Source organism: Puma concolor, chromosome A2, assembly GCF_028749965.1.
Source record: "Puma concolor isolate L17-30 chromosome A2, mPumCon1.1.hap2, whole genome shotgun sequence".
NCBI classification, from domain to species: Eukaryota; Metazoa; Chordata; class Mammalia; order Carnivora; family Felidae; genus Puma; species Puma concolor.
This window is the reverse complement of record NC_141668.1, coordinates 68,372,853-68,396,607: the sequence shown is the minus strand read 5'-3', so window position 1 is coordinate 68,396,607 and position 23,755 is coordinate 68,372,853. Positions and strand designations below refer to the sequence as shown.

Sequence of the window (23,755 nt, the reverse complement as noted above, 5' to 3'; positions counted from 1 at the left end):
TAAATAAAATAATTAGCAACTAGCTTGGGATTCTAATATAGCATCTCTGAAAAGCCTAGATGAATAGCATTCTAGAAAAGTAGTAAGAGCCTAGTTTATTTGGTTGATTGCTGGACATTTAACATTCTTAATATTACTATAATTATATTATACCTTAACAGATACATTATTTCTACTGAGTTTATATTCTAATTAAACCATAAACTGCTACTTAAACCATAATTTAAGGATGACTCTAGGGATGTAAAAGGCAATGGATAGTCATGTGCCCAAAATATTTGTAATTATGTCCTGAACCACCACCATCAAACTTCCGCTAAATTCCCTGCCCAGAAATCCTCTAACATAATCAGCTTGATCCTCTCTGCAGGATAAATATCACGGCAACAATTAAAGAGTCATCTTCTCCTCAGCACAGGAGGCCAGAAAGGAATCCTCCATGTTTGTGGCATCAGTTTCATATTGTACTTTATATGCAATTAACTCAAACCTGAACTTCTTTTAAATCGCATTTGGGATAGGCATCATTCCATCTTCCACCTAGCTGATTTGTGCACAACTGTCTTACAAAGACAAACTTATTATGAAATAAAATCTGATGCACATACATACCCTAAAGCCTGAAAGTCTCTCTGCCTTACTAAAGAAGAAACTGTAGGATTCTGTTCAGGCCTCTATAAGAAATGTGAAGAGTGTGAGTTGTAATAATTTTAATCGATCTGGCTCAGTCAGGACAGCGGCTTTCTAAGGTGCTGAACGTGGTAGTAAATGGTGGGGCAGGAATGCAGCAATGGTAACATCGCCAATGTGCTAAGAAAGGCTTCGGGTTCATTGGACGCAGAACATTTAGCTAGACAAAGGAGGTTATGGGAGGAATGAAATGTCCCTCTCCTCAAGGGCTTAGAGTCCACCTGACAGAATAAAAATGGGCACATTCTGAATCTGGTTACCATGCAGCATGTCACCAAGTACCAATAAATGAACCCAGCTGACAGGAGTATTGTGAAGAAACTTCATTGGCCAGGTGTCCTGTCTGGAGTCAGGCCAGGTGCCTCTCAAGGTGAGTGGACTGTCTTGGGTTCCTCTTGGGAACCTTCATTTAAAGGGCCATGGTCTTAAAGCTTTCTGTCTTAATACTTTTGTAGATGCAGTGACATTATAAACATTTCAGAATCAAAGGTATTTTAAGGCAAAAAAAAAAAAAAAAGCTTTTTAATGTTTTCTTAAGCAAGATGATAAGTCATTTACAAATTGCCTGAAAAATTAACAGGAAGGTAATTTCAAGGTGAACTTTAACTAGTTCTTTCCTGGTCTTTTCCTTTCAAAGATATGACCTGGCAACAAAGAATCTGGTGTTTTCTCCTTCTTAAAATCCTTTTGGAACCCAAATCACTTCCTTCTTGACATGAATTCTCTCTCATCAACCAAAATGATCCCACACTCAGCTGTAATACTGAGAATCAGACATTTTTCATATATCCCTTTTGAGTTGAGAAATCACTGAGTTTAATGTTGCTTTTTTGAATGGAAAATATTCCTGTAAGTCTTATGGGAAAATTTAATTCTTTACTGAATGGTACTCACAGAATAAAATGACATGTGTCAGAAATAAGAGAGGAAAGAAAAATACTTTGCAAGGGAACATCTTTGAAAAATTAAAAAGTAATGGAGTATACTAGACCTGTACAATCTTTCCTTTAACAGCACCAAACAAGTCATTTAAAGCAGTCCCCACAATTCATCTCCCAGTAACATGTACCCCAAGGTTCAAGCTGTGTTTTTGTACTGTTGTGACTTATTGATGCAGTAAAGGACTATACTACGGGGCACAGTTATCTCTTGGACATTGGGAGTCTGTTGGAATAATGATGATTGCTGCCAATGGTCAGACACTGTCTGTGATGTAAACATTACTTTTGCTAAGTTTTTCTAACAGCCTCTCTTAGCTTTCATACCTTTAACGTAGTGAATTCATATGGTTGGTAACCTTTGAAGCTCTCATGGATGGCTGCCATAGTGTGAGAAGTTTTCTCCCAAAAATGAAGCAGAGTGGTCTGTAAGGAAAGACAGTACAGCTATTAACGTTCTGAATGCGCAGTTTTAGCCACAGAGGCCCCAGAGAAGTGTGCCCATCTCTGGCTTTCAAGACCCTCCAAAATATGATTCCAACTCATCTCTGCAGCCTTGTTTCCATTATGCCCCTCTTTAAATCTTGTATTTCAGCCAAACTAAATGGTTCCCAGTACCCCCAAATACTGCTGCCATGACTAATGGTGCTCCACTATTTGGGACATTAGCCTCTCCATTCTCTGTACTTGTCCCATGTGATCTATCCTCCAAAACCCAGGGCTAATTGTTAACAATCTACTTTTGTGATCCTTCCACTGATTCAATTTGTCCCTCTTCAAACCCTCACTGGATCTTGTTGAACTTATTTCACTTAGCACTTCCTGTTCTCTCCTTGAAGTACAAAAAATATCGTCACACTATACGTACTATCTTTGATTTCCTTTTGAAACTTCAAGTTCCTTGAGGACAGGGAATTTGATCTTATTAATTTTTATATTCCCTACAACACCTAGAGTTTGGCCTCCCACACTCAGCTGGTGTCTAATACCACTGTTGTTGGATACAAGTACTATGCTGAAGGAACTCAGAAGCTAGAAGGAGACAAAAATAAGTCCATTACATTACGACAACCTGATGAGTCAGTGACCGTGCCAGGAGAACTCTAGGCAACAGCACGGAGTGACGTAAGAGGAGGTACATTACACACAGTGGAATATGGAAAGGTACAAATGGGCGGAAAGGCACTCAGGCGGTAGGAACCATCTACGTAAAATCAGGGAAGTGGGAAATGGTGTATGTACAGGAAACCGCTAATATTTATTTTGATGACACTGTAGTCCACTAGAAGGGACAGGTGTGGAAAGTAAATTATGAGCAAGACATTTAGAACTTCATAATGCCCGAAGCATACTTTTAGCTCAGACACCATTTTTCTGTCCCCCAAGCCTCATAGCATTCTTGGTTCATTGTAACTAACATCACTTCATTACCTGGTATGTTGCTAGCATATGAGACAACAGATTGCATCTGCTTGCTCCAAGAAGATCCACTTTTTGACACACATCCATCTTCAATTTGTCAAAGCTTTTTTTGGCAAGGCGTACTTGTGTTTGTACCTAGAAAGTAAAAGGGAACCTTTGAGCCACTCAGACTCTTAAGTAGTTAAACTTTGCCAGTGAGGAAAGCCAAGAGTGGGCTTATCTCTTTCACGTAAGAAAACACCTTTGGAAGTTCCAAGCAGGCGAGAAGATCCTACAGCATCCGTTCTTTACCTGCAAAGGATCTCGACAACAGCACTGCATATGATGATTTTACAGCAGATTTACCATCCTAGTTATATTTTTCTCAGTCAAAATTTAAACTCCTCTCCTGTCAAAGCATTCACAAAGTGACTGTGGTGGAGAGACGTCTGGAAACATGCAGTGGGGTAAGGGGACAACCTTTGCCACATTACCATTTTCCTATAGGTCTTTGAAGCTCACTTCCCCAAATATTTTTCACTCACCTTCCCTAATGTTAACATCTTACATAACACAGTACATTTGTTAAAAATAAGAAATCAACATGGACACGATCGTACTAAACAATAGATGTTATTCAGATCTAACTAGCTTTTCCATCAATGTCCTTTTTTTTTTTTTTTTTTTTTTGTTCCAAGATCCAACCTAGGATATCACATAAGGGGATTGTAACATAATCTAAAAAAATGATAAACTTTCAAGTTTTTATTACTGAGTTATGTATGTAAGCAATTTTCCCTCTGTCCCTGAGCCATATGGTATTTCAAAATGGGAATAAGGTCAGGGAAAGATTTGGAATGTTTATTCTACACATAATTTGATAATAAAATAGAAGGTTTTAAAAATAATACAGCTACTTTACAAATGGTGAGGTCAAAATTTCTCCTTCCTCCAACCTGAAGGAGGAAGGTTATATTTTAACCAGGGAAAGCTTGCCAAATATCACTTTATCTCAGGTAATTCATGCAGTTGTAGACACCAGATAGGTAACTGCATTATGGGAGTAAAGCTGACTCATTAGTGATAGTTCTTCCATCACAGGATACCAGGAAGCAAGGATGATGTCTAACTTGATCACCATTACATGATTGGTACCTGGTGACCTGGCCCAAAGCAGGTGCCCAATACATATTTGGTGACTGAATGAAGAAATTTTCTAGGCTATTTAAAAGGTAAAGTACTTAAGTTATTATTTTAAAGTATAACCTTTAAGGTTGTTATTTTAGAAATGATTTTATTTTTTAACAAAAATAACCATAAAGATTATTTGATATAAAACATTAATTTTTACCACTGATAATTCTACTTATAATCATAGTTTATAAGATTATAGGGCATTATATAACAATAGCAACAATCAATACAATTGTTACCATTTGTAACAATTTGACCATTGAGGCAATTTAACAATAGCTACAATTCACAATTAACACAATTCACTCACCACATGCCAGCTATTCTCTCTTAGCCTCTGTTATTACCCTTTCTGACTGCTAAGGATTAAGAGGATTCATCTGGGGAAGTAACTAATGAGCAAGGCTGCCATTCTAGATTAGCCTGCCTGACTCCAAAGCCATGCTATTCTGCCTCTCAAGCAACTTACACTAGTCACTGGAAAATCAAGAAGCTCAAAATTTGACTCTAGGAAAAACCCTAGTTTTCCCTGTAGATTATATGGAATTGGAAAACAATGAGGCAATACATTTAACAACATATTGACAGAATTAATACCCTATGTGAATAGGGTCTTCTGTTCTATATAGCTGTATAAAACTTTCCCTAAGAATTCCTCTGTATTTTTGGACTATAGGGCTGGAAAACCAGAGAATAGAAGAAGCCAGCTAGCTCCTCTCAAAGTGACCACACCATGAGCTTAAACAAATCCTGGAGCTCAATCATTCCCCACTGTAGAGTGGAGAAACTCTAGGCAAAGGTACTTGGGAGCACTGACTATAAAATAAAGTTAGAATTAGTTCAAAGTAGTGATTTCCTGCCTTCCTTTGAGAGGAATAAGGAGACTGCAAAAGGAACACCCAAGTTCTACAGGGAAGGTATGAGAAAGTATGAAGAGAAAGATGTTTCACAGTAGCTGAAGTGCTCACTGCAAGCCCCCCCACTGGTTCACCAGCTGCTCTGGCAGGCAAGCCCTCCTCAACTGGGATCCTGGGAGGCATCTGTCTTCACCCTTTTCTTCTGACAGGGAAGGAGATTAATATGGGTATGAGCTTTCACATCTGCATTCATTCCACACATATTTGGTGAGTACCCATTATGTGTCAGGACCAGTGCTAGGCACTGGGGCATCTGTAAAGGAGGAAGATTCATGGCAATGAGTGAATAAATACTTACAAATGAATGCACTTAGGCGTAAGGACCCTCTAGTTTTTTTAGAGAAGACAAATTAACAATTATATTATAATACAATGGGGGGGGCGCTTGGGGGGCTCAGTCAGTTAAGCGTCCGACTTCGGCTCAGGTCATGATCTCACTGTCCATGAGTTCAAGCCCCGCGCCAGGCTCTGTGCTGACAGCTCAGAGCCTGGAGCCTGCTTCATATTCTGTGTCTCCCTCTCTCTCTGACCCTCCCCCATTCATGCTGTGTCTCACTCTGTCTCAAAAATAAATAAACATTAAAAAAATTTAAAAAAAATAATACAATGGGAAAAGTCAAAGGTAGAAGAAGAGTACAACACAGAGGTAGTACAGATAAGGGAATGATTAATGCTGAGGGTGGTGGGGAGCAGGAGAGCAGGTTGATGTCAAAAAGCCATATTGGGGGGTGCCTTGGTGGCTCAGTTAAGTGTTCAATTCTTGGCTTCAGCTCTGGTCATAATCTCATGAGTTTTGAGCCCCACATCGTACTTTACACTGACAGTGCAGAACCTGCTTGAAATTCTATCTCCCTCTCTCTCTGCCCCCCCACCCCTGCCTCTCTCTCTCAAAATAAATAAACTTTAAAAAAAAAAAAAAGAAAAAAAGAAGCCCCCAATACTGGTCTCCCGGTATCCCCACCCTTTGCCCTTTAACAACAAAGTCATAGTGGGCTGCTCCCACTCTGACTTGGGGCTTGGCACGTGACTTGCTTTGCCCAGTGAGATGTTAACAAATGTGATGAAACTGGAAGCTTGGAAAAAAAAGTGCTGGCATGTTTCCACCTTTTTGCTTCTCTGAGATGGCCTTGAGAATATACCCAGGCCAACCTGAGAACATGCCTAGGCTAGCCAGCTGGAGGGATGTGAGAGCCTTGTGCATGCAAGAGACACAGGAGGACAGTCCAGTTGTCCCAGCAGATAAGCCTTTGGCCAGCTAACCTGCAGACAGGAGAAGGAGGTCAGCCATCATCAGCAGAAGCTACCCCACAGCTAACCACAGACTCAGGAGTGAGATTAGCAGAGACCAGAACTGCCCTAATCCACAGATTTGTGAACAATAAGAAAAGCTTATTGTCTTAAGACACTGAATGATAGCATTGCTTATTTCACTGCATTATTGTGGCCACAGATAACTGACATAAATGATAAGCAGGCAGACAATAAAGGCTTCTGAGATAGGGGGAGATATCTGACGTTGGTCTTAAAGCATACACAGGGGTAAACAGTAAATACAAGGTATCCACAAGACTGGCCTGCTAATGGAGAGGTTCTACATCTTCTAATGAAATTCAAATTATTTTTTTGTGAGGCTGTGGATTTTGCTTTTTCCTTCATGTAGATTTTTTTTTAACCTAAGAGAAAACTTCAGCTGCTTATAACACAAAGCTCATGAATTAATATGCTCTGAAATGTTCCCTAATTTATTTTGTTTAAATTTTGTAAAGTAATTTTAGAAACCTAGAAGAAGACTTCAGCACTTGACCCAGTGAGTTCTGAAAGGCCATATGCTTTGTGTGTCAACAATGATTATTAAAATACTTAATGCACTGCTGAGTTTCCAAATGTTGAGTCCTTTCCCTGCCAAACAAGGAGGATGTTACCCTGTTGGGCATTCTGAATATGGTAAAGTTCATTTAATATTTTGTGCTCCATGCCTACTCTCTAAAACACATTCCCAGTCTGCTGCTGCCTGAGGACAAAGCAGTGAGGACACACTCCAAGCAGAGGCCACTATCAAGAGTCTAATTTCATATGCCTCCAGATGCACTTAAGTGAAAAATGTTTTGATTATTATTCCTTTCAATCCCAGATAAATTATATTCAATTACATAAACATCTTGAGGAGCTCGGGTGGTTTTCAAGGTTTTTAAAAAAATATATCTTCAGTCATATAAATGTACCCTTTGTTTATTTCTTAACTTTATTGCTATTGCCCCACCTTTCTCCTCTTATTGTCTAAGCTCTAGGAAATGATCATGCATATTAAACTCCCTTCAGTGTGAGTCCTGCCCTCCCCAGGCTGCAGAGATTCAATTTACCAGAGAAAGGGGCAATGTCTTGGAGTGCCAAAACTACAGGGCACTTCTCTGTACTTATTTCTCCTAACCTGAAATTCTACCTCTTAGCCCCAACTTGAACTACATATGGTGAAGCCAAAGCTATTCATCCTCTTATTTCAATCCAACTTCCCCATCCAGTGGGAAAGGTCTTAATATTACTCCATGACCAAATAATTTGAGAGCGGTTTTTAAATTTTTTCTAAGTGTTTTCTTTCCTTTAAAAACAAATAGAGTAAAACTATAATCTTACTCTTTTACATTTTCTTCCAGGAAAGGGCCCTGCCTGCCACCATCCATGCATTCACTCATTCAGCAAATATTCACTCAGTATCTTCTATATGCTGGTAGCAGTGAGTAAAACACAGGGATCTCTGCCCTCATGGAGCTGACAGTCCAGTGGGCATTTTCACATCAGTGAGGGCATAACATCAAAGTGAATGAGGTGCTCAGAAAGAAAGCCACACTGATCCACAAGAATGATTTACCAAGGAAACTGACCAAGAGAATATTCTCCAAGAAAGTGGTGCTCAAATTCTATTCAGAATGACTGAACACGATTAACCGTGCAAGAAAAGAATACTCCAGCAGAGAGAGAAGCATGTGCAAAGGCCCTGGGGTGGGGGTGGGGGGCAATAAGGCAGGTGCAGAAGGGCAGTGTAGCTGGGTTGCTAACGCAAGTAGAGGGGTGGTAATGAGATGAGGCACAAGAGGTTGGTTGGGGCACATCCCAGAGCAGAGGCCTTGGAGGCATATGCTTAGGATTTTAATTTTTATCCTAGAAGCTATGTAAAAACATTAGAGGTCTTTACGCATGGGAGAGATAGAATTTTATTTTCAGTTTGAAAAGTCCATCAGTTATAATGTGGGGATGCACTGGAGGAAGGGAAGAGTAGATGAGAATGGATTTAGAGTCAAGGGGGGAGATGACAGCAGCTTTAGACTTGGGTGGGAATACTGATATGGGAAAAAAATGCTCTGACTCCAGAGATATTTAGGAGGTAAAACATACAGGACCTAGTGAAGTATTAGATGTTGGGGTATGGAGGATGACTCCTATGTATCTAACCACCCCAAAACCAGTATCATTGTCTAACTTGTCTTTCCACCAGATGTTTCTACTCACATCAGCTTCTCATGGACACCTCACACCACATCAAAATTCTTGGTTTCTTTCCCAACCAGCTCTCAACACCCCGCCCTCATTAAACTGATTTGTTCATCCTATTTTCCTCTGAGGTAGTAATCTTACATCCAGGGGAAAATGTCCAGATCAGAGAATATGCCAATTATTTCTTTTGGCTTTTAGTAAGATGCCACAAGAAAAGTCTAGCCCATATGAAGTCACTGGAGAACAAAAGACACATATTTAGCTTCATTAAAAGAAGATATTTTTTTCTGGTCAATGAACCAAGACCTCTTGAGGGGCAGATAATCAAACACCTTCCTGAATCACTTGACTGTATCATTGGTTGCATCATATATTTATCCACTGGTGGCAGGAGCAATTCTGACATTGTATTATGCATGGATGTATGTGTAAGTGACTGTGTGCACCATGCATGTGTGTGGGCAGCCAACTGCAGACCCAGGAGCCATCTATTTTTTGGTCTTTGCTCAATAAAATCCTCAACCCATTTTGAAGTATCTTCCTTCTCTTTAATCATGTGGTTTAAATGAGTATATCCTTTTATGGGGCGTCTTTCCACTCCCACTGACTGGCCTGGGGATGGCCATCTTAACCCAAGTTGAGTCAATCATAAGGCATTATGGTTGGCTGATTCAGGAAAAGGCATCTGATTCAAACTGTATGAATCAGAACCCTTTTTAAAAGATATTTGCACTTGGAACTAGAATTTCATATCAGTGGAATAATACAATGTAGTCTAGTCTTTTTGTGGCTGGATTCTTTCACTCAACATAATTCCTTTGAGATCAATGTTGTTGCATATATTAGCAATGTGTTCTTTCTTATTTCTGAGTAGTATTTAATTATATGGATATGATGTAATTTCTATATCATTTGGGTTTGGCTATTTTGAATAAAAGTGTTATAAACATTTGAGCACAAGTCTGTGTATGGACATGTTTTTCATTTCTCTTGGGCAAATATCTAGGAGTAGGAAGCCTGACTCTTTTAGTAACTATGTGTTTAATTTTATAAAAAATTGCCAAACTGTTTTCCAAAATAACTGTATCATTTTGCATTCCAGCCAACAATGAATCCAAGTTCGATTTGCTCCATATCCTCATTAACACTTGGTATTTTCAATCTTTTAAGTTCTAGCCATTCTAATGGATGTGTAGTTATAGTCATTATGATTTTAATTTGCATTTCTCTAATGACTAAAGATGTTGAAATTCTTTTAATTTCTTATTTGCCAATCACATATCTTTCATAATGTGCTTATTCTATTCAAATCTTTTGCCTATTTTAAAAAATTAGGTTTATCTGAGTTATGAGTTCCTCATATGCTGTAAATATAAATCCATTATCAGACCTAAGCTTGAAAACATTTTCTTCAAATGTTTAACTTGCTTTTCATTTTCTTTTTTTTTGTCTTCTCAGGTTTTTAAAAAATTTTGTTTTTATTGAAATATAGTGGATATACCATATCCTATTCATGTATATTTCACACTGATCCAATATTTTTATACATTACAAAATGATCCTCACAATAACGCTTTCATTTGCTTAATAGTGCTATTTGAAGAGAAAAGGGTTTTAATTTTAATTATATCTAATTTACCAGGTGGTTGTTGTTGTTTTTAACAGTTTCTGTTTTTTGTGTCTTACCAAATCATTCCCTAACCCAGCATCACAAAGATACTTTTCCTGTGCTTTTTCTTCTGGAAATTATATATTTTTAGCTATTACATTTAGATATGTAATCAATTTCAAGTTAATTTCTTTCTTGGTTTAAATTTTTTTTCATTTATTTTGAGAGAGAGAGAGAAGGTGGGGGAAGGGCAGAGAGGCTCCATGCTGTTAGTGTGGAGCCCGATAAAGGGCTTGAACCCATGAACCATGAGATCATGACCTGAGCTGAAATCAAGAGTTGGCCACTCAACTGACTGAGCCACCCAAGTGCCCCTTATGAAGTTAATATCCAGAGATGGTGTGAGGTAGGGGTGTTGATTCTTTGTTTTCCCCAGAGGTGGCTATCCAGTTGTTCCAGCACCATTTGTTGAAAAATTATCCAATTGTCCATGATTTTGCCTGCACGTTTTGGCAAAAATCAATAAGCCATTATATGTGTGGATCCATTTCTGAATTTTCCATTGTATTATTTTTATCTATGTGTCTATCCTTGTACCAGTACCACACTGTGTTGATTACTATAGTTTTATAATGAGACTTTCAGTTAGTATAAATTCTATGATTTTTTCTTTTTGTTTTGGTTATTCCAAGTTCTTCATATTTCTCAATTTATTCAAAATAGTTTCTCAATTTATTCAAAAAACCCTTTATGATATTGAGAGGATTGCACTGTAGCTACAGATTTACTTGGAATTGACATCTTAATACCTTCAGACTGAGAAACATGGCATATCATCCATTTACTGGGTCTTTTAAAATTCTCCTAGTATTTTGCTGATGTTAGTGCACAGGTATTACACATTTTATTAAATTTATTACAAAGTAGTTCATATTTTTTGATTCTATAAAAATATAAATTTCAAGTTCAAATTTCTCATTACTAGAAATATGGTTAATTTTTTAACTTGATATTGTATCCTATGACCTTGTTAAATTCAATTATTAGTTTTAATTTTTTTAATGTTTATTTTTGAGAGAGAGAGAGAGAGAGAGAGGGAGAGAGACAGACAGAGCATAAGCAGAGGAGAGGCAGAGAGAGAGGAAGACACAGAATCTGAAGCAGGCTCTAGGCTCTGAGCTGTTAGTACAGAGCCTGACACAGGGCTTGAACTCACAAACTGTGAGATCATGACCTGAGCTGAATGAAGTCGGATTCTTAACCAACTGAGCCACCCAGGCACCCTCAATTATTAGTTTTAAAAGCTTTTTTTTTTAAGATTCTTTAGGATTTCCTCTCTAGGTAGGTAGGTAGGTAGGTAGATAGATAGATAGGGCTATGGATCTGTGTACATATATCATGTTGTCCAGGATTATAGATAGCTTTCCTTCTTCCTTTCCAATTTGTATGTCTTTATTTACTTTTTTTTGCCTTATTATACTAGTTATGATAATGCTGAATAGAAGCTGGTTTGAGCAAACATACTTGCCTTGCTCCTAATTGTAGGAGGGGAAGTGTTTAGTCTTTCAAAATTAAGTATGATATTAGCTGGTACCTTTCTCATATAGTCCCATTATCAGATAGGAAATATTCTATTCCTAGTTTGCTGAAAATTTTTATCAGAAATGGATATTGGATTTTATCAAATGCTTTTTCTGGTGCCACTGAGATGATCATATAGCTTGTTTTTGGTCTTTTCACACAGCAAATTACATTTACTGATTTTAAGTTGACTTCTGTTCCTCAGATTACCATACATAGTCAAGATTATATTAATTCCTGATAAAAGTTCTTGTTCTGAAGTCTATTTTATCCAAATTAATACAGCCAATTCAGATTTCTTCTGATTAGGATTTGTAGGTGATATTAATTTATCCTTTTACTCTTAACCTATCTATATCCTTACTTTTAAAGTGGGTCCTGAGACTAGTCCTAGTTTAGTCTTTTTTTTAAAAGCCAATCTCTAACTCATTTTTATTCATTTTATCTATGGAGAATGATATGAGACTTACAAAATATTATCAATAAGATGAAATGGCATTAGTCTGATGTTAAAGTGAATCCATTCTACTTCAGAATAATCCCAAATTTTTTCTAAGTCTTTAAAACCATTTATATTGTAACCAATTCTAAATTTGATTAAGAATCAGAGTGTAATTTACACTATTGAATTTTTGAGTTTTTAACATTGCCTTTTACAATAGGACACATAATTTATGGCATCTCTGATTTCTCAAAACTTACAAGCATTATTTCTGTGCTTGGCTACATTAATTCTTTCAGTGACATAATCCATAAAACTGTATTTAAATCACCTAATACATATTAGCCACTCTTATAGACTGAACTTCAAGTTTTCCTTAAGAGTGACTTTCTATCCTTTCCAGTTTTAGTACCATTTCCCTTAATGCCAATGAAAGTACAAGAGATGTTTAGTAGTTCTGCTTTCTCTGCTTTCATTCTTAAGATCAAATTAACCAAAAATACATTTTCTAGTTCTATCCACAGTAAAAGCATAAAAATAATGGCTAGCTCAGAAGCTAAGCATCCCTAGCACCCAGATCATGGTCTCTAACTACCACGTTTCTCTTACAATAACCAGGGATCCTTGTCAAAATGGCTGATATTGGGCTAGGGCAGACAATACAGAAGATGATCTGGGAACATTTTGTTGCACAAGAGAACAAGTTAGACCGCTACCATGATCATGTCAAAAGGACCCAAGAGTCAACCTGAAGAGGCTCTCACTAACTAAAGATAAGACAATTTGAATATAAATGAATATTGACAACAATGCAAACATATCAAATATATTCAATAGGAGTTCATAATGATACTTAAAAACCAGAAATGAACAAATAAACTGAAAACCAAAAGGCTTCATGGGTCACCTGTAGAAAATGCCAAGTGAACCAACTCAATATTTTGATGAAGAACCAAACATTTATCCTGCCTTTCCTATCCAACCACGCTGTAACAGGATGACCTGAGAGTTACTCATTGTTGAACCACTCAAATTTATTAACAAAGAAGGAATATGTAGTATATTAAACCATCTGTTCCCAAGAGTGGGGCTAGCTCCTCATGTGAACACACACTCACAACAGTATTGTCGTTACTAGAATGTGTCATAAACCTGAAAGCATTCCAAATTTTAGGTCTCCTGTCACCATCCTTACTTCTTGAATCTCTTCTTTCCTCCCAAGATGTACTTTTTAAAGTTTATTTATTTTGAGAGACAGTGTGAACAGGGGAGTGGCAGATAGACAAAGAATTCCAAGCAGGCTCTATGCCTCTCTCTCTCTCTCTCTCTCTCTCTCTCTCTCTCTCTCTCTCTCCACACACACACACACACACACACACACACACACACACACACACACAACTGTAGTTTGGGATTTTCCCTCAAGACAGGAAACAAACACTTCCACACTTCCCAACATCATTCTAACACCATACTTCACAGAATTACCTCTAAATACCAGGAGAAAATGGGGCACCTGGGTGGGTCAGTCGGTTAAGTGTCTCACATTGGCTCAGGTCATGATCCCACAGTTCGTGAGTTCAAGCCCTGCATTGGGCTCTGTGCTGACAGCTCAGAGCCTGGAGCTTGCTTTGGATTCTTTGTGTCCCTCTAGCTCTGCCCCTTCCCCAACTCATGCTCTGTCTCTCAAAACTAAAAAATAAATACATACATACATACCAGGAGAAAAATACTGAAAAATGAGAGAGAGAGGGATAGAGAGAGAGAGAGAGAGAGAGAGAGAGAGAGAGAGATGTTTTAGAACAAGTCCAGAGAAAGAGGCATGCGCCACTAATACAAGGAAGTAGAGACACAAGGTGGTTAAACATGGCATTGGAGAAAGCACTCCCACAGTCTGGAAGACAAAAGGAAGGGATCAAATCCTGGGCTTGCCAAGCTCAGCACCACAGCTAATGAAAGCAGGTAGGGCAGGAGTGAGAGGCTGGAAAAAATGTGCAGGGTGTGGTGGCAAACTGTGGAGGGGGATGGAATGGGTCATCCAAGCTAACTCTCAGCCTAACTCAAGGAGGGAGGGAAGTAGGTTCATTTGAGAGAGGGAAGATTGCAGTCAAACAAAGAAACAAAGAAGAAAAAGGAGAGGAAAAAGAGAAAAGAATCTATGCATGTTTAATGGTATGCCTATGATAGTTACCTACCAGTCTTTTGTCAAAAACAAGGAAGGTGTACGTCATTTTACTTCATTTCCTCCTAAACATACATTTTGAACTTTAACAATTCAGCAATAATAAATACATAGTGGTAATTTTGAGGTTTTTCAGCTATGTTACTGCTGAATTTATAGACTGAATTGAATCTTTCAGCTAACATTCCCTTTAGATGAATGAAAACTGTTTATTCAAGACAAGAGTTCTGGATCCATCTGTGTAATCAGGACAAGGCACACACAGTGCTGACATAATCTCAATTCATGTATACAAATATGGCATGTGACCCTCATTCAGATGTTAATTTTCAGATACTAATGGAAATAACTCCAAATTTCTCCCCTGTACTGCTTGCTCTTCAGAAGTTCAGGCATATAACATGTTCTGATCATCAATGCAAAAGTCAACCAGAAGAGGGGAACACACCAAAGAAAGTGTCAGGGTAATTTCCTAGCAATGTATAAAGTATTGTGGTGGATGAATACCTTAATCAAATAATGATCTTAATGATGATTCAGGGGAAGTGGGGGTCCATACCACAGCCCACTGTCTTTTGAGTATCCAGGTAAGAGAGTTTTAACTTTCCTTTATTATACCTAACTATGTGTTCCAAACTGGGTAAGGAGAAGGAAGAAAAAGTGAACACTCAATGGAGGACAGTGTTCTACAAGTGTTTCATACGACAGTTCTTCAAGATAGGCAAAATTATCCTTATTTTTATAGAAGAGAAAATGGAGGTATAAAATGATTTGCCTAAAACCAAACAGCAGGTAAGTAGAAAGGTCAGCACCTGGTCTGAGTTGGAGGTTGTCTCCTCTTGGGTGACATACAGACTCTACACCCACACTCTGCAGCCTACCTCTGACCCATCCCACAACACCTCCCAGGCACCATATGCTCCAGGCAAACTAAGCTTCCATTCTCCAGCTACACCGTGCCAAACCTACTTCCACACTTCTGCACAATTCTTCTGCCTAGAAAGCCCTCCCCTTGAGGTCCACATGGTAACTCTCACTCAGCTTTTTAAGTTTCTACTCAAAGGTTTTCTTTCTCTGAGAACATTTTCCTGTAAGGCTTCTCATCAGAGTTAGCAGTTTTTCCTCTCTGTAGTCAGTCACTTTGTAAACACCCTTATGGCACAGAACTGTGCTAAGTGTGACGTGCTCCCATGTATGTCCAGCTACCCTCTGGACTTTAAACTTCATGAGGGTGAAAGCTACACACTATTTAATTTCAGGAGGCTAAGGCTATGTGTCTCCAGGCAGCAGGTATGCAAAACACTGAATGGAGAGAGGATACCAGAATGAGTGAACAAATCAGTCCCTGCTTTCCTACTCTATAATAGTGCCTTTCAAGAGAGCACAGCATGCTCTCTGTTTGCTGAATTACTCTTAGTTTTCCAAGACACTATCTTTCTTCCTCACCAGTACCACCACCATTTACTGAGTAGGTGAAATAACATACAGGTACATACCCTTATTGGATTTTCGCAACACTCCTATACCATAGTTTTGTTTCTGTTTCACAGGGAACAAAACTGGGTTTCAGAACCACTAGGTAACTTGACCAAGCCAACCTGATTACCAGGGGAAGGGCAGGATGTGAACATCCACGTTCATTCCACCGAATCACTTTGCTTTCCCATTGAAGCAAATCTCAAACCTGCGAGAGCAGCTGGACATTACCCAAAATGGAGGTGTCAGCACTTCATCTACCACTCTTTCTCTTTATTACCTGTCTACTCGTTACATAAAAATGCTCTAATATGTTAAAAGTTTGTGATTCTGGCTTCCTGTTTTAAAATTCAAACCATTGTTCACTATGCAAGTATCTACTGACGTAGGATCAAAGAGCAAAAGGTCGTCTGTTTTCAAGCCCTTGGTTGATACACAGTTAAAATTGTTCACAACCATGTAGTTTACAATATGCAGATACATTCCAGATTAATTTAGCCAGCTATCACACTGTCCCAACATTCTTAATGTTTGCTCAGCTGGTGAATTTTTTTTTCTGCTTTCTGTTTTTAACTTAAGAAAGCAATGCTGTCATCAGAAAATGTAACCAACTGGTTTCGCTTCCTCTTTCAGGTCATTAGTGGAAGTATTAACTTGGGTCACAAGACTGAGCCCAGGGCACCCGCTTTATCAATTTCTCTCTTATCTGAGAAGCACACATTTCAGGAGATAGTAAAAGGCTACAATACTAGCCTTTTTTTTTCCCGTTGGTATTTCTTATAGTTTATTGTAGTTTTAAAAATATTTCACCATTCCTTTTCTTTTTCTTTCTTTCTTTCTTTTTTTTTTTTTTAACATTTATTCTTGTTTATGTACCATGTGAAAGGTTGGGGAATATACCGTGTCTCTTGGCTGCCCAAGCTAAACTTGTTTGTACTTTATATTACAATGTATTTTTATGATGCTTACTGATGGTCATTCAGCATGTAATCATACTCATAAACACAAATCAACTGATAAATTAACAGTGAACTGACTGGCTGAAAATTACCTTGTTTGTAGCACTGTGTTTATTTACTCCACAGTGGGTCCTGAATAGACTGAGTGGGGGAAACGAAACGTTCAGGCCTCTCCCTTTATGGATCCATTTTGCTACCCTTGATTTCCAAAGTGTGGTGGATCTGGATGTTCAAGAATATCTAAAAAGACTGAAGCATGACCATGCCTTCACTGGCTCCTCAGACAGTGAGGCTGAATCCAGACTCTGTAACCTGCACATACTCCCCTCATGATCTGGCCTTGGACCACTTCACTTTCATCTTTTGCCTCTTGGTCTCTGTCTCTCTCATTCTTTTCTCCCAGTGCAATCTCCCAAATCATAAAGGGGTTGCACCCTCTTCCTTTTCATATGTTATTCCCCTTGATGTCAAATTTTTTCCCCTTCGTTGTTCCTTCAAAATTCTTAGCTTGTGCTACTTCTTCCAGGAAGCACACTTAAGTCCCCAAGTCTGAATGTAGACGTTCCTCTTTTACACCACTGTTATTATACACCTCTATGATCTCACGCTTACCACACTGCATAGTCACTGTTACTTTAATTGACTGTCTTCCATTATTTTCCAGGGAGCTTGTGGCAGGGGCCCTATCTTATTTCATCATCCCAGTACTGACAGTAAGAGCTAAAAACCCAAGTCAAAAGTTTTTAACCTGTGCTTAGTAATACACACCATCACTTTGGATCCATGGCTTCTATTTTCACAGTCTACTTTTATAGATGGACATTCTGTCACTTGATGTGATCTTTTTTTTAGAAGACAACACTGCCACAGTAATTGTATGCCAAGAAAGAAGCTGTTCCAACTCCTTTGATTTCCCATTAGTCTGAATCTTTAAACATTTTCTGCGTACAGATTCAACATATTTCTGTAGCATTTCTGTGCTCCTTCCTGCTGGAAATTAAGTCATTCCAATTTGCTCTGTATCAGCTGTTCTGGAAAATGTGGGTTTTATGTTCTTTGTACACACCCAATCCGTTAACATTTTGTGTCAGTGATTTTTCCCTTTGTCATTATAGGCCTGAGAACATTTTAGATTTTCAGTATGATGACCAAGTAAGTGCTATGGTGACTGAGGCTGCTAGCTGCCTACCAAAATCCATATACTCTTCTATATTTTCCAGACTCCCCTGAAAATAGGTGTGGCCATGAGACAAAGTTCTTTCCAATGGAATATGAGTAGAAGTAACACAACATTCCAGACTCGGCCCATAAAGCCTTTCTACACATGTTCCTGCATGCTCTGTTTCCTTTCAGGATAACTGAGATGTCTACATCTAGGGAACACTGGGAAGCATGCTTTAAAGATTACAAAGCTGTTGTCAGCCTGGGCCCTGAATAACTTCTTGGAAGAGAGCCATTTCATCCACCTGGACACCTGCCCAGGACTATCTGGTGAGCAAAAACAGCAAAACAAAATTTTGGTTGGTTTAAGCCATGGAATTATGTACCATAGCCTAGCCTAGTCTATGTAATATAGGGAATAAGAAGAGTTAAATGACAAGATGCTAGACATAAGGTCGGAAATACGTTTAAAGTCTAACACTTCCAGAGACAACTGTCACTTATCCAAAGATTTGCTAATTCCATTACTATTGTGATCACCAACAAGAATGTCATTAATAATATAAGATGATTACTAAAGTGTTCAAAAATTCATTTTAACGCTACTGAATTTTTGTGCTCACTTTGGTGGCACATATACACTAATACTACTAACTTTTTAAAGAAATGTTGTACAGCAACAGTGGAGAAGATAAGTATGGTGGGGTAAACTTGAAAAGAGTGAAAGTGCTGGAAAATTCTTTGGTGTTTCCTTTTATCATTAAAACTGAGAAGTCCTAGATGACTCTTTGGTGAACTTCTCAGGCTCTTAGCCCAAGTTCCTCAAACTAAATTCTAAATGCTAATTATACTTTTTCTTGAAAGGGAGATAGTAATTTTTTATATTTTTTAAATAATTTTTTTAAGTTTATTTATTTTTGAGAGAGAGACAGAGAGAGAGCACACATGCTTGAGTGGGGGAGGAAGAGAGAGAGAGGATAGAGAAAGAATCCCATGCTCAGCATGGAGCCTAATGCAGGGCTCAACCCCACAAACTGTGAGATCATGACCTGAGCTGAAATCAAGAGTTAGACACTTAAGTTAATGAGTAACCCAGGCACACCATTTTTAATATTTCTGTATAGAAGAGGTCTCTTGATATTTAGGGCTGGAGGATATATGCTTAAAATGTTGAGGAAATTAGATAGTTGAAGATGTAAGCAAAAAAGATACCGCCAATAAAACAGTCCTTTTCTTTTAAAAGTGCTTCTAAATAATTATACCACTAAAACTCATTTTAGTCCGTGATTTCTTTAATGTATGCTCAATGACTCTATTCCTCCCTTTCTCTTCTCAGACTATTTTTTTTAACTGTTTTATTGAGGTATAGCTTATATTACTCTTTACTGTTTTATTGAGGTATAGCTTATATTATAGCACATTAAAGCATACCTCCATATGCTTTAAAATATGTTTTCACTTCATACATAGCTACCACCTGGATCAATATACAGAATATTTTCAGAACTCCAGTAGACTCCATTGTGTTCCACTCCATTATTATCTCCTCAAAAATAGAACCATTATTTTATATATTCTGACCTCTCTCACAATTGATTCATTTTGTCTGATTTTGAAATCATATCAGTGAAATCATATACTAAATACTCTGTGATGCATCGTCTCTTTCACTCAACACCATGCTCATGAGATTCATTCATATTATTGCACTGCAGTAGTAGTTATTTTTCATTTCTGTATAGTATCCTACTGAATTAATTTATCCATGCTATTGTTCATGGACATCTGGTTTCTTTTCATTTAGGGGCTATTAAAAATACTACTACTATGAACATTTTTGTACACGTTCACAGGGACACTTATTTTCCTTGGATATATGCCTAGAAGTATGTATTTTTAGTAGATAATACTAAACAGTTTTCCAAAGTAGTTCTTATAGTTTACACTCCCACAATCATTGTACAATAATTCTAGTGGCTCCATGTCTCATGAACATTTGTGATTGTCAGTCTTACTTAATTTTAACCATTTGGTACCTTTCATTATTATTCTCTTATGGCTAATAATGTTAAGTACTTTTGCATATCTATATTAGCAATGTTGAGATCTTTTATCAAGTGTCTGTTCATATATTTTCCCCATTTCTTAATTAGGTGGTCAGTATTTTTCTTTTGTAGAACTTTAGATATTCTGAATACAAGTTGCCTTTTGAATATGTATTGCAAATATCTTCTTCCACTCTGTAGATCTTATCTTTCCTCAGTGTTCTTTTAATGAACAGACTTTCTTAATTTTGATAAGGTGCAATTTATTATTTTCTTTTGTAGTTAGTGCTTTCTGTTTAAGAGCTCTTTGCCTGTTCTAAGGTCATTCAGATATTCACCTATGTTTTTTGTTCTTAAAGACTTATTGTTTTACCTTCGGACTTTAACACTATGATTTATCTCTCATTAATTTTTGTGTATGATATGAAATAAAGGTCAAGTTAATTGTTTTCCATATGGATATCCAATTGACCCAGCATCACTTATTAAAAAGATTATGATTTACTCCAATGAATGACAGTAATGCTTTTGACATAAATCAGAGAACTCTCTGTGTGTGTTTGTTTGCAGAGCATCTAGTCTGTTCCACTGTTCTACAGGATTATTCATTAGTTAATGCCACACTCTCTTAATTACTGTAGCTTTACAGTAAGTCTTAATATCTACAGTAAGTCTAAATATCTAGGAATTTAAGTCCTCCAGATTTGTTCTTAAGATCACCTGGGCTATTCTATGTCCTTTGTATTACTACATATAAGTTTATTATCACCCTGTGAATTTCCTGTTGGGATTGAGATCAGTGTTTCATTTAACCTATAGATCAGTTTAGAGAGTACTGACAGAGTCTTCTAATCCATGAACATGGTATATCCCTCCCTAAGTCTATTTTAATTTTTTTTTTTTCAGCAATGTTTTATAGTTTTGGTATAGCTGTCCTGCATGCCTTTGGTTAGATGTCTTCTTAGGTATCTGTCATTCTCAGTTTTTATTTTTATTTATTTATTTTTAAAGTTTATTTATTTATTTTGAGAGAGAAAGAGAGAGGACAGGGGTAGAGAGAGAGGGGGAGAGAGAATCCCAAGCAGGCTCTACACCATCAGTGCAGAGCCCAATGCGGGGCTCGAGTCCATGAACCACGAGATCATGACCTGAGCTAAAGTCAGACGCTTAACCAACTGAACCACCCAGGCACCCCTCATTTTCAGCTTTTAAATGTGGCTAAGAAAATAAGCCAGTGCTTAATTTTAAAATGTGAGGCATTACTAGTATTCATACTGTCTTGCTTAAAAGACAAAAGCAACACAACCCAAATGCAAAATAAAGATATAATATAGATATAATGAAAACTATCTAGAAGATTATCTGAATGGTAAAGTCTTCTGCTTTCTAAGAGTTGAACATATCTGAGCATATATTATTATTGGAACAATGTTCTTTGAACCTACTTCTCTATTATGTAATTTAAGGAACCACTAGCTATTTTCACAGTTTATGATAGAAAAACGTAATGCTCCAGTCAAATTCCTTTCATTTCTTTGTATCATTATCTCCCTCACCCCTTTCTGGGCTTTTACACATTCCACAACTGTGCCAAAAAAAACTCTTGTCCTCTTCCCCCTTCCCTTTCATCAGGCTGCACTCACATTCTTCAGCTTAAAAACATAATATCTCTGAACAGCCTATCCTGACCCATAGGACAGAATTAGGCATTTCCACTATGTGTCCCAACAAAATGCTTTAGACTTCCTATCCTAGCACTGGACTTTTGATGGCTTGAAGTGATGTTAGGGACAATGATGGAATTATTCACAATTTTATCTCCAGATCCTTGTACAGTACCTGGCATATATTAATTACATAAATATTTGATGGACTTACTATGAAATTTGAGCAGAGCAGAAGAAAAGAATCTTCTCTTTTTCTCTGTAAAAAACAGAGTATGCAGAGACCAACACTGGGCTATCCCAAAGTGAAATAAGTTAAAAGGATACCCATTATCTCTGGAATCCTGGTAGTTGTCTTCTGGGTGCTGTATTTCTTCCTAATTTTTATTGTTTATAAGACATAAAATAATAAAAATGAATTAAAAGATTATCTTGAATGAAGACTGTTCTTCCCAAATAGCCAGCATATCTACCCTTCAGGATTTATCCTCTATTTCCCTTCTGTGTAACATAGTTCTTTTGGAAAGGAAACCCACTGTCACCCCACGGTTGGCAATGTAAATGAGAATCTCCACATAAGGAAATTAGATGCCTGGATGGCATATCCCTAAATTTTCTGCCTCAATCACTAGTGCCTTCAGGGCACAACTTCCCACTAATAACACTGGATGTGCAGGGACTTGTAATGACATTTCTCTAATTTTCTACTGCACAATGGAGATCAGACTAGACCCTCTAACCACATCTTTCCTTAAGACTTGAGAATAACAAAGGGGAAACAGATAAGAGAAGGAAGCTACAACTAACAGATTGAGTTAGTTTGCTTTTTCAGCTCTTGAATGAAGATTGAGTTTGCTTTTTCAGCTCTCGGTCTCCTACAGGTATGGAGGTGGGGGGAGATCAGCTCAGAAACCATCAAGCTGAGATTGACACCAAATTTTCCCTGCATTTCTAAAAATCTTTATCCAAGAAAGTGAAGACTGTATCTTGACTGTTAAAACATCATTCTGAACACCTTATTTCTCAAATCTTTGTTCCCCTAAAGGCTATTTTTACCCTCATGTTATCTGTGGTTCCGGCCTATAGCTTGAAGGGTGCAGCCATATCAGAAGCCGATCCAATCCAGTAAGACATAGGCACATACTGATGGTATGTATGTTGGGGGGTGGGGTTTGTAGAGGGTAGTAGTTTTGGTACAATTTCATGTACTCAGTCAACAACCAGTTAATTAACACCTATATCAGTGTGGTGGAGTGGAAAAGGCATCCAATCCAGGACTAAAAGGCCTGAGTTCTATGCACGGATCAGAAACCTCCTAGCTTTGTGACACTGATCAAGTTATTTAACTTTTCTGAGTTTCTACCATCACATCTGTAAAATAAGCATGAGATAAACAAGAAAGAGAATGTGTATCAGAAGCTTTCTTTCAAACTAGGATGCTTAATTAAGGCTATTATTTGGAGTTACTGGCAAGGTCCTGTGGTTAGCAAAATGATGCCTTCACGTAAGGGTGGTTGTGGGGGTAAAATGAATAGAAACATTTTTCTTTCTTTTATTTCCTTCTTTCTCTTCTCTTTCTTTTTTCTTCTCTCTTTCTTTTCTTTTCCTTCCTTCATTCTTAATTTTTAAAAGTTTATTTATTTTGAGAGACAGAGAGAGTGCAAGCAGGGGAGGGGCAGAGAGAGAAAGAGAGAGAATCCTAAGCAATGCAGGGCTCGAACCCACAAAATCATGATTCCATGACCTGAGCCGAAATCAAGAGTCAGACACTCAACTGACTGAGCCACCCAGGCACTTCAGAAACATTTTTAAATGATGCATAAGTCATGACCCCCACTCAAGGAAATTTCAAACGGTCAGGAAGATGAGATGTGAGAAAACAAAGTACTATTTGGAAAACATGCTAAGAAACAAATGTAGGACAGGATTTATATAAATGTATTTTTCTATATATGGCATATTATCACTAACAGAGAAAATTACTTCTCAGTTTCTCAGTTAACATGT

At 37.7% G+C, this 23,755-nt stretch overlaps 1 protein-coding gene across 17 annotated transcripts in view; it reads right to left on the bottom strand.

The window, feature by feature from the left end:
* Positions 1 to 23,755, bottom strand: part of ICA1 (islet cell autoantigen 1) — a 152,021-nt gene that overhangs the window by 39,022 nt on the left and 89,244 nt on the right. For all 17 annotated transcript variants that reach the window (XM_086695344.1, XM_086695351.1, XM_086695452.1 and 14 more), the window contains 2 exons: positions 3,060 to 3,185; positions 1,956 to 2,054 (listed from right to left, as the gene is read on the bottom strand). In XM_086695344.1, the coding sequence (XP_086551470.1) occupies positions 1,956 to 2,054; positions 3,060 to 3,185 (225 nt within the window). The remainder of the gene's footprint in view (positions 1 to 1,955; positions 2,055 to 3,059; positions 3,186 to 23,755) is intronic.